Below are 12,751 nucleotides of genomic sequence, written 5' to 3' on the forward strand. Positions count from 1 at the left end.
CAATCTTTCCAGGAGCTGGTGACACTGTTACTTATCTTCCCCTTTTATCCCCCACCCAAGTCAAGGAGATTAAGGTCAAAATATGGAGAATGGTATGGTAACAGTATGAAAAATGTGACACTAAACAGCCTTGGAGAGAAAAGAAATAAGAACTAAGAAAACAGAGAAGTAGTAAAAAGCACTGGGATTAAAAGCGAGGATTTTGGGGTCTAAAAGAATGAGTTAACATCCCAACTCTGTGCTTATAAAGTATAATCTCAGGCATTTTACATAAATATCCTGAGCCTTATTTTTTCAGCTGTAGTAAAGTCTAAGTGAATATATGTAAAGCACTTTGTATAGTGTCTGAAATATATGCACTCAAAAACAGCAATTTCATCCCAAACCAAAATTACTGAGGAATGAGGTATCTGTATCTCTTAAGAAGTCACTGGATGAACTGCTATATACTAAAAGTGGTGGACAGAAACTAAGTTCTTAGTCTGCTGAGATACCATACCAAAATACCACAGACTGGGTGGCTTAAAGAACAGAAATCTATTTATCACAGTTCTGGATGCGAGAAGTCTAAGATCAGGGTGCCAGCAAGGTGAGATTTGCATCAGACTGCTCTTCCTAACTCACAAGCAGCTACTTTATCACTGTGTTCTCCCATGGCAGAAAGAGAGAGAAAGAGCAAGAAAGCTTTCTAGTGTGTCTTCTTATAAGGTCATTAACTCCATCATCATGGCCCTACAGCATGACCTCATCTAAACTTAATTATCTCCCAAAGATTCCATCTCCAAACACTATCACATTAGGGGTTAGGGCTTCAAAATACTAGTTTTGAGGGGGTACAAGTAAGCACCAAGGTGACTTTTTTTTATAAGAATATAAAAGTTTTTTTATAGCATTATGCATTATTATGAGAGTAGAAGATTTGGTGTTCTATGACTGATGAGTGGATATGAAAAGGAAAAGGAAGAATATCTCTGCTTCCTATACTTTTATCTTAATTTAATGTAGTTAAACCAGCATTTTAGAGAAGTCTTCCTAAGATAACTCTGATAATACTTAGGAAAATAAGTAGGGGAGTGATAGATATTTGGCCTTGTCATAGGTGAACTCTACCAGCTTTTGTTTACCTGAGAAAGTCTTAATTTCTCTTTCATTATTAAAGGAAAGTTTTGCTGGGTATAGTATTTGTGGCTGGCAGGTTTTTTTTTCTTTCAATACTTTGAATACATCATCCCACTCCCTTCTGGCCTGCAAGATTTCTGCTGAGAAATCTACTGAGTCTTATGAGCACTCCCTTGAACATGATGAGTTGCTTTTGTTTTGCTACTTTAAAGATTCTCTGAAACTTTTAACAGCTTAATTATAACATGTCTTGGTATAGTTCTCTTTAGATAAATCCTAGTTGTAATTCTCTGAGCTTCATGAATTTGTATGTCCCTTTCCTTCTTCAAATTTGGGAAGGTTTGGGCCATTACTTCTTCAAACTGGCTCTCTGCCCCTTGCTTTCCTCATCTGTGACTCCAATAATGTATTGTGAACTAATAAGAAATATATATATTGGTCCCTGCTCCTGGTTCCTGACACAGAGCTCCTACAATTCTCATAATTTCCTGAGTGATAGGAGCATCTGACACAGAGTTTTAAGTCTCCTGAAATTTCCCATGTGATTCTTTCATTCAAATGAGGCAACCCTCAATGGATTGCAGGATAGGGGCTGGATACCAGAAAAAATAATCATAATTAGAAGCCTGAGACTTTCAGCCTCACCTCTCATACTCTGGAGAGGGAAGAGTGGTAGAAATTGAGTTAATAATCAATCATGCTGACATGATGAAACCTCCATAAAAATCCTAAAAGTATGGAGTTTAGGAAGCTTCCAGGTTGGTGAATACATCTATGTGCCAAGAGGGTGACATTCCCCAACTGCATGGGGACAGAAGCTCCTGCTCTTGGGACCTTTCCAGACCTCACCCTATGAATCTTTTCATGTGCCTATTCTTTTCATGAATCTGTTCATTGCTATCCTTTAAAATATCCTTTGTGGGGCGCCTGGGTGGCGCAGTCGGTTAAGCGTCCGGCTTCAGCCATGTCACGATCTCGCGGTCCGTGAGTTCGAGCCCCGCGTCAGGCTCTGGGCTGAGGGCTCGGAGCCTGGAGCCTGTTTCCGATTCTGTGTCTCCCTCTCTCTCTGCCCCTCCCCCGTTCATGCTCTGTCTCTCTCTGTCCCAAAAATAAATAAAAACGTTGAAAAAAAAAATGAAAAAAATAAAATATCCTTTGTAATAAATAAGCAATAGTACGTAAACTGTTTTCCTAGGTTCTGTGAACCACTTTGACAAATGATCAAACCCAAAGAGGAGGTTGTGGGAACTTCCCATTTACAGCCAACTTAGAATCTGTGGATAACCAGGCAATGTACTACTTGCAACTGGCATCTGCAACAGGGGAGTCTTGTGGAACTGAGCCCTTAACTACAGGATCTGTACTAACTCTGTCTAGTGTCAGAGTTGAACTCAACGTACAGTATCTGGCTGTCAGAGAACTGGCTGATGTGGGAAAAAATCCATACATCTGATATCCAAGGTGTTGTGAGTGTAGGAGCATAACCCAGTGTGCTTTTCCTAGTCATGCATATCTTGGTCTGCTGTATGATATGCCAGAAGTCTGCTAGAAGCTCTTCTTGCTTTTTATGTTTTTGCTCCTCTGACCTGGTAATTGCCAATAAATTGTCTTCAAGTTTGTGGATTCTTTCTTCTGCTTGATCTAGTCTACTGTTGACCCCTTCTATGAATTTTTCAATTCAGAATTACCATATACTTCTTTAGAATTTTTTTGTTCTCCTTTATAGTTTCTACCTCTTTATTGATATTCTCATTTTATTCATATACCATTTTCTTGATTTCATTTAGTTGTCTGTATTCTCTTTTAGCTCATTCAGATCTTTACGATGGTTATAGTGAGTTCCATTTCTTTATGGTTAGTATCTGGAGATTAATTTTGTTCTTTTAACCGAGCCATATTTCCCTGTTTCTCTGTATGCCTTATTTTGTTGTTGTTGTTGTTGAAAAAGTCAACTCTTTTAGTCTTTATGGACTGGCTTTGTACAAGGAAAGAACTTCACCAATCAGCCTGGAAACCTCTCAAACCTCTTCTGTCAATGTGTTTCCTCTGGGCTTGTGTGTATAATTTCCCAGCAGAAGACACTTACTTGTTTCTTTTTTTTTTTTTTTTTTTAATTTTTTTTTTTCAACGTTTATTTATTTTTGGGACAGAGAGAGACAGAGCATGAACGGGGGAGGGGCAGAGAGAGAGGAAGACACAGAATTGGAAACAGGCTCCAGGCTCTGAGCCATCAGCCTAGAGCCTGACGCGGGGCTCGAACTCACGGACCGTGAGATCGTGACCTGGCTAAGTCGGACGCTTAACCGACTGCGCCACCCAGGCGCCCCGACACTTACTTGTTTCTATTGAGAAGCTCCCCCTGGTGTATGTCTGCAGTACTACGCCTCTCTGGGCAAGCAACAGGTTTGCCTTGGTGCCTAGCAGGCCCAAATGTGCTGCCTGTCAGTGTTCCAAGAATCAGGTGAGACAGAAACTAGGTGGACAGTACCCCAAAAAAGTCAGAATGTTAGATGCGCATTTTATCTTTTGCCCATCTAAAGGAGAAGACATAGGTTGGCAGTTTTCTCCTGATCACACCATGCTGAGATGTGTAAGGAGTGGAGTGAGGTATGCAGTTAAGGGCCATGAGCTTTCCTACCCACTGTAATGAACCTCACTGTTTGGCCTTCCATTTGCCTATGGTGCTATAACCTCTCAACTGGTTTCCAAAGTTGTCACAGAGGTAATTATGTACTGTTAAGTTGGTGTCTCTCTGAGGGACAGAGGGCTTGAACCCTCATCTTCCAACATTTTGCTGGTGTCACTCTGGTTTACAATTTTAAAAACTTTCTTTGCAGGGACTCCTGGGTGGCTTAGTCAGTTGAGTGTCTAACTTCGGCTCAGGTCATGATCTTGTAGTGAGTTTGAGCCCCACGTCAGGCTCTGTGCTGACAGCTCAGAGCCTGGAGCCTGCTTCAGATTCTGTGTCTCCTTCTCTCTCTGCCCCTCCCCCACTCAGGCTCTGTTCTGTCTCTCAAAATGAATAAATGTTAATAAAAAAAATTTTTTTTAAGTTTCTTTGTGGACTAGGGTGCCTGGGTGGCTCAGTCAGGTAAGTGTCCAAGTCTTGATTTCATGAGAAATCGTGAGAAATTCATTTCATGAGACTGAGCCATGTGTCAAGCTCTATGCTGACAGCACAGAGCCTGCTTGGAATTCTTTCTCTTCCTCTGTCTCTGACCCTCTCCCGCTCATGTTTTCTCTCTCTCTCAAAATAAAAAAACACGCAATAAAAAAGTTTCTTTGTAGATTGAAACGGACTATAAATAAATACAATTAAGAAAATATGACAACTGCCAGATAAAAGCTCTCCATCTTTGGAGAAATTAAGCAACTTTTCATTTATTTTCAACAAGTGACAGGAGACCTTTCAAAACCTCCAAAAGTTAATCAATGTAAAGATTCACAGAATTTCCCTCCATTTCAACTGTATATAATTAGACAAAAAAGTCTTATTTTTTCAATTAAAAATAATTATTGGAAATTATATCAAATACCATGCATGTTGGGAGGAACACTGACTGTAATTTTTAAAAAATTAAACCCTACAGAGAAAGATGGAGCTATGAACTAAAGTAAGTTCATAAACTCACATACCTAAATGTTCAATTATATGTTATTAACATGGGTAGAAGAGAAAAAATCCAAGCCAATAATAATGGGTGTACCAAAAGACTCTTAAACCTTTGGCACCCAACTCTGATAACTTAACAGTTTCCCTAATAAATAGCAACACTTTTGAAGTGATTTGATTTCCTACAGTTATCTCTATACAATGCATTAAATACATCAATGTATATTATACATATACCTTTTGTGGCCAGAAATAATTATAACTACAGTGCTTATGAAGATTATTTCTGAATGCACTTTGCATAAATGGATTTGGAATATGAAAAGAAAATGTATAACATGTTTATCCTAAATAATTTTTAAAAAAGCCCTTTATTTTAAAAAGCTCTCCACAGAATTTAGTATAAACTATTATCTACTAGTTTGTGAAGTTGTTGGCTATCTCTAATATTTAGTACATCAAATACTCACAGTATTAGAAGTATTATAATTTTATACAGTTTACTATTCCACAATGATCAATAACCAATTATTCCTGTTAATTAAAATTAAGTATACAAGCTTAAAAAAAGTACAATGCTGGATTTGACTTAATATAAAATTAAAAAGAAATATAATACATCATTTTCTCTGAGAAATATTGATACATTGATGTATTGTGATCAGGAATATCACAAATTCATAAATTTATGCAAAATAAATATAATACTGGACTAGAAGCCAATATAGTTGATTATTCATCCTAGAGTTCACCAAATTTTTAACTTCTTTGCTTTAATCTGTTGATACATAAAATAGTATAAATGCAAGTAGCATTAATTGAAGATACTATAATTTTAATTATCCTTCAAATGAGGTATTGATAATTAGCTAAGAAGCTAAATTCCCCAGCCACAAATTCTATGCTGCCTTCAGATAATAGTCCATGACTCTACTTGACATACATTAAAAATAAGCAAGATTTAAGAAAGGACAGCATAAACCCTTATTAGAGTAACTAGGAGAATACCTATCAATACCTAAAAAATTCTGAAGTGAAAAGGCTGAATGCACTGTAATAAATTATCATTTAAAAAGAGCACTGCGTGCAATTACACATACAAACATGGATGAAAATTAGCACTTACCAAAAGACTGTAAAATTGCTTAATCAGAACAGATACTACTCTCAGCAAACGCATGCAGATAGGAAAATACGGTTTTTCAACTGGTGCTGGAGAAGATGAAGAGCTGGAACCTTGTCTGAACTTTATATTTGGAGAAAAGAGTTTTATCACAAGAGGACATACCCTTTCTTTGAGAAGGAAACTAAACTCTTGGTGCTATTTGCAAAGACAAAAAAAAAAAAATTAACTTAATTGGTACTTATTATTTTTACTTTTTACTTACTACTTTTCAAACATATGTACTAGCAAATAAAACTTAATAACCAGTATGAATAATTTAGCTTTATTATATGTTTAGTTTATTACTCTAGTTGACACACAAGTATGAAATTAGTGCTGCTCTTTGAGAGTGTAAGATCAAACTGTTCATCGTTATTTCAAAGTTTAAAAAGAATCTAATTTAAAAAGGAATCTAACGAATTGGAATTAAGTGGTTTATTATTAGGAATTTTAATTTTGCTGGAACTCTATCAATTAAAAACATAAAGAACAGAAAAAAACAGATTACACAAATAGCTAAGGCATTTAAAATAGGCAGCTGAAAGAACACCAGTTTAACAAAATATGTTATATAATTCACTAATTTTATTTTGCCAAGATAACAATTCCATTCATGTATGGAAGATTTAAGAATTAACTTAATATTTTGTTCTTCTTAGACTGCTTGAACAGAACACAATAAGCTGATTTTTAAAAATGCAATGACAAACAAGCATAATTATTTTATTTTATTCCTTAAAGTTTTATTTATTTAAGTAATCTCTACACTCAGCCTAGAACTTGAACTAATGACCCCAAGATCAAGAGTCTCATGATCCTCTGACTGAGCTACCCAGACACCCCCCACAATTATTTTAGTCTGGGAAATCTTGCAAAGGATTCTTAAAATTTACTTATAGTCATATCATGTCATGCAAAAAACCTTCCTTAACCTATTCATTTCCTGCCTATATTAGCCCAAAATAGTCCAATTTTACTGATAATATAAAGTCCAGTGCACAACTAATGCCTAACCTCAAATATACATTATTTTGTTTTTTTTATTCATCCAAATACCACTGAGGCTGAGAACAAGGCACAATAATAGAAATCATCCAATCTAATCTTTTAATCTTACAGAAAAGGGAACAAATAAGGTACAGAGCAGTTTATTTGTTCAGAATTAAGATTTTTTAAATGTCTCCTTATTAGAATCCGATTCATCAGAGGAAAAAAAAAAATGAAAAAATACCGGTAAGTGAAAAGATAAAAATAAAAGCCTTGCCTAATATTAACTTCCTGGAGAAACGCTACTGATCACTGCTAACTTCTGAATGCATATTCTTCTAGACTTTTATACACATTTTAATGTACTTTTTAATTCTTTGTCCCCCAAAATGGGATCTTTAGAGTTAAGTGATTTGAAATTCTACTGTCCTAAGGATAATTAGTTTCTTTGACTGCCAAAATGAAAAGCATACCAAAGTACATTTTCATACTTCACTAACTAAATTTATATACTGGTTAATTGATAAATATTATAGACAACTCTTTAAAGTTTTATCTATTCACACTTTTTCCACTCACTACTCAACTTAATACAATTGGGCTTCCTTCATAACCACTAGGAACCACCCCAACTCCACTCAAATTATTCTCACTACAGTCATCATGATCTCTATGTCCCCAAATTATCATCTGTATAATAAGTTTCAGTTCCAAATCCTGGGCTAAAGGATCTTCTACTATTGTAGCACTTGGGTCACACATTTTGGAAGTGCCACTTAGGAAGGCAGTATGGTAAGGAAAGGAACTAGGTTAGTGGTAAAAAGATCTAAATTTTAGTTCAAGATTTGCTAATGACTAAGGAATCCTATGTAAATCACTGAATCAATATTAGACTTTAGCTTCTTGCAAGTTAAATGAAAAGTTTGGATTCTTACTTTTTCCTCTATAACTCTCTATTTTGAAATATTCTGTACTGCAAGTTAAACTTATCAGCCATTGACTACTACTTTTTCCCAAATAAATTATCAAAAAGCACATAGGTACATATAAACAAGTAAAGATCAGTAACAATTTTTCAGTTTTCACATATTTTAAAAAATAGCCCACATACTACATTCCTTCGTGGATTCACAGACTGAGAAATGTCTCACTAGATAGTTTCTAGGGATTCTAAGGTTAAAATTTCAAAATGCGAGGGCACTACAATAATGTAAGACACACTAAATTATCACAGTTCTAAAGTCTAAAGCTATAATTCTTTCAGTCCTTTAACATGGGAGAAAGAATACATGTTACTTTCCTGAAAAATATCTGTGAAAAAATTATAGATTAATTTTGTTGCAAGATACTACAAATGGCTTACTTGTAAAAAGACCTGTGGAAAATCATTCAGGACTGACTCAAGTAATTCAAGGCCAAATGTTCGAGTCATTTCTGTCATGCCTACTAGCCAGTAAGGGGCATCAGCATTAACCAACTGACAAAGATCCTGGGAAAATAATTCAAACAATAAATAAAAAATAAAACATTTACATGCTAGAATGAAATGTGCTGTTCAGAATTCATAAAAGTAAAAAAATTATCTCTTCTTATATGGTATATTTACTCCTCAGAAACTAAACACTGGTAATGCAAATTCTGACAAACTATATACTTGATTAAATAAGTAAACTTTTAAAGAATCGTGTAACTTTTGACAAGACATAATATAAACAGATAAATGGTTAATAGTCTTTTAATGAAAAAACACTTATAATAATCCTTTAATAAATAATTAATAAAATTTCAGTGCTGATAAATCTCATTTTACTTAAAAGATTTATTCACGACAAATAATGTAAAAATTAGGTATTTGTATATCAAATTATATTAAATAGGCCAAAGGTTTATTAGTTAAATTTTAAGTTGAAAATTATTTTTTATTATTAGTTATTTTTCTAGTATAATATAATATGGTATTTTCTAGTATAGTGTAATTCATTCTATTTCCTTAAAGTGAAATGTTACATTTTATCATGTTAGTTAACTGTGGATAGTCTTTAACATTAAAGAAGTTTTTTGGAATACTACTTTTGACACTTCAAAATTGGGACACTTTTTAAAAATTGACACTTTAAAAATTAAACCAAACATAAAATGCAAAAATCAAAAATTTACACAAAACTATATTCTGTAATAAAAATTATTTTTTATCAATTGAAATACCTGGAAAAGCATATATGCATCTTTAGCACAAGGTTTGAGGGTGCTGACACATCTTCTGTTACTGTTTCCTTGGACCAGTACTGGTTGTTCTATAATATCTGTAGTCAAAATCAGATGAGTTTTAGGAGTTTATAAGGACCTTTAAAAAATCATATGCACTACTTAAAATAAATACATGTTTACGAAATTACAAATTTTATAGGCTCAGAACTATGCTTTGAAACTGGGGGGGAAAATACTACTTAGCAATGAGAAAGAATGAAATCTTGCCATTTGCAACAACATGGATGGAACTGGAGGGTATTATGCTAAGTGAAATAAGTCAGTCAGAGAAAGACATATATGTTTTCACTCATATGTGGAACTTGAGAAACTTAACAGAAGACCATGGGGGAAAGGAAGGGGAAAAAAATAGTTTCAAACAGGGAGCAAACCACAGAAGACCCTTAAATACAGAGAACAAACTAAGGGTTGAAGAGGGGAGCTAGGGGAAAATGGGTGATGGGCACTGAGGAGGGCACTTGTTGGGATGAGCACTGGGTGCAGTATGTAAGCGATGGATCAAGGGAATCTACTCCCGAAACCAAGAGCACACTGTATACACTGTACATTAGCTAAAGTGAAAATAAATTATATTTAGGAAAAACAAAAAAGAGAATGTATCAGTAAGATGAAAAACATATGATGATTCGTCATTAGGAAGATGGCGGCTTAGGAGGACGCTGGGCTATGAAGCTTGAAATCAACCACAGGAAAAAGTCTGGAAAACCTCCAAAAGCATGGAGGTTAAAGAACACCCTACTAAAGAATGAGTGGGCCAACCAGGCAATTAGAGAAGAAATTAAAAAATATATGGAAACAAACAAATGTGAAAATACAACAATCCAAACGCTTTGGGATGCAGCAAAGGCAGTCCTGAGAGGAAAATACATTGCAATCCAGGCCTATCTCAAGAAACAAGAAAAATCCCAAATACAAAATCTAACAGCACACCTAAAGGAAATAGAAGCAGAACAGCAAAGACAGCCAAACCCAGCAGAAGAAGAGAAATAATAAAGATCAGAGCAGAAATAAACAATATAGAATCTAAAAAAACTGTAGAGCAGATCAACAAAACCAAGCGTTGGATTTTTGAAAAAATAAACAAAATTGATAAACCTCTAGCCAGGCTTCTCAAAAAGAAAAGGGAGATGACCCAAACAGATAAAATCATGAATGAAAATGGAATTATTACAACCAATCCCTCAGAGATACAAGCAATTATCAGGGAATACTATGAAATATTATATGCCAACACACTGGACAACCTGGAAGAAATGGACAAATTCCTAAACACCCACACGCTTCCAAAACTCAATCAGGAGGAAATAGAAAGCTTGAACAGACCCATAACCAGCGAAGAAATTGAATCAGTTATCAAAAATCTCCCAACAAATAAGAGTCCAGGACCAGATGGCTTCCCAGGGGAGTTCTACCAGACGTTTAAAGCAGAGAAAATACCTATCCTTCTCAAGCTATTCCAAAAAATAGAAAGGGAAGGAAAACTTCCAGACTCATTCTATGAAGCCAGTATTACTTTGATTCCTAAACCAGACAGAGACCCAGTGAAAAAAGAGAACTACAGGCCAATATCCCTGATGAATATGGACACAAAAATTCTCAATAAGATACTAGCAAATTGAATTCAACAGCATATAAAAAGAATTATTCACCATGATCAAGTGGGATTCATTCCTGGGATGCAGGGCTGGTTCAACATTCGCAAATCAATTAATGTGATACATCACATTAATAAAAGAAAAGATAAGAACCACAAGAGCCTGTCAATCGACACAGGAAAGTCCTTTGACAAAATTCAGCAACCTTTCTTAATAAAAACCCTCGAGAAAGTCGGGATAGAAGGAACATACTTAAAGATCATAAAAGCCATTTATGAAAAGCCCACAGCTAACTTCATCCTCAACGGGGAAAAACTGAGAGCTTTTTCCCTGAGATCAGGAACATGACAGGGATGTCCACTCTCACTGCTGTTGTTTAACATAGTGTTGGAAGTTCTAGCATCAGCAATCAGACAACAAAAGGAAATCAAAGGCATCAAAATTGGCAAAGATGAAGTTAAGCTTTCACTTTTTGCAGATGACATGATATTATACATGGAAAATCCGACAGACTCCACCAAAAGTCTGCTAGAACTGATACATGAATTCAGCAAAGTTGCAGGATACAAAATCAATGTACAGAAATCAGTTGCATTCTTATACACTAATAATGAAGCAACAGAAAAACAAAGAAACTGATCCCATTCACAATTGCACCAAGAAACATAAAATACCTAGGGATAAATCTAACCAAAGATATAAAAGATCTGTATGCTGAAAACTATAGAAAGCTTATGAAGGAAATTGAAGAAGATACAAAGAAATGGAAAAACATTCCGTGCTCATGGATTGGAAGAATAAATATTGTCAAAATGTCAAAACTACCCAAAGCTATCTACACATTCGATATAATCCCCATCAAAATTGCACCAGCATTCTTCTCGAAGCTAGAACAAGCAATCCTAAAATTCATATGGAACCACAAAAGGCCCCGAATAGCCAAAGTAATTTTGAAGAAGAAGACCAAAGCAGGAGGCATCACAATCCCAGACTTTAGCCTCTACTACAAAGCTGTCATCCTCAAGACAGCATGGTATTGGCACAAAAACAGACACATAGACCAATGGAATAGAATAGAAACCCCAGAACTAGACCCACAAACGTAGGGCGAACTCATCTCTGACAAAGCAGGAAAGAACATCCAATAGAAAAAAGACAGTCTCTTTAACAAATGGTGCTGGGAGAACTGGACAGCAACATGCAGAAGGTTGAAACTAGACCACTGTCTCACACCATTCACAAAAATAAACTCAAAATGGATAAAGGACCTGAATGTGAGACAGGAAACCATCAAAACCCTAGAGGAGAAAGCAGGAAAAGACCTCTCTGACCTCAGCTGTAGCAATTTCTTACTCGACACATCCCCAAAGGCAAGGGAATTAAAAGCAAAAATGAACTACTGGGACTTTATGAAGATAAAAAGCTTCTGCACAGCAAAGGAAACAACCAACAAAACTAAAAAGCAACCAACGGAATGGGAAAAGATATTTGCAAATGACTATCGGACAAAGGGCTAGTATCCAAAATCTATAAAGAGCTCACCAAACTCCACACCCGAAAAACAAATAACCCAGTGAAGAAATGGGCAGAAAACATGAATAGACACTTCTCTAAAGAAGACATCCGGATGGCCAACAGGCACATGAAAAGATGCTCAATGTCGCTCCTCATCAGAGAAATGCAAATCAAAACCACACTCAGATATCACCTCATGCCAGTCAGAGTGGCCAAAATGAACAAATCAGGAGACTATAGATGCTGGAGAGGATGTGGAGAAACGGGAACCCTCTTGCACTGTTGGTGGGAATGCAAATTGGTGCAGCCACTCTGGAAAACAGTGTGGAGATTCCTCAAAAAATTAAAAATAGACCTACCCTATGACCCAGCAATAGCACTGCTAGGAATTTACCCAAGGGATACAGGAGTACTGATGCATAGGGACACTTGTACCCCAATGTTTACAGCAGCACTCTCAACAATAGCCACATTGTGGAAAGAGCCTAA

General features: G+C 35.7%; 1 protein-coding gene across 5 annotated transcripts in view; it reads right to left on the bottom strand.

Moving 5' to 3' along the window:
* MON2 (MON2 regulator of endosome-to-Golgi trafficking) overlaps nucleotides 1–12,751 on the bottom strand; it is a 118,931-nt gene that overhangs the window by 76,603 nt on the left and 29,577 nt on the right. For all 5 annotated transcript variants that reach the window (XM_086712922.1, XM_025927061.2, XM_086712921.1 and 2 more), the window contains 3 exons: nucleotides 9,090–9,187; nucleotides 8,248–8,373; nucleotides 5,859–6,053 (listed from right to left, as the gene is read on the bottom strand). In XM_086712922.1, coding sequence (XP_086569048.1) covers nucleotides 5,859–6,053; nucleotides 8,248–8,373; nucleotides 9,090–9,187 — 419 coding nt within the window. The remainder of the gene's footprint in view (nucleotides 1–5,858; nucleotides 6,054–8,247; nucleotides 8,374–9,089; nucleotides 9,188–12,751) is intronic.

This window comes from Puma concolor, chromosome B4 (genome assembly GCF_028749965.1).
Source record: "Puma concolor isolate L17-30 chromosome B4, mPumCon1.1.hap2, whole genome shotgun sequence".
NCBI classification, from domain to species: Eukaryota; Metazoa; Chordata; class Mammalia; order Carnivora; family Felidae; genus Puma; species Puma concolor.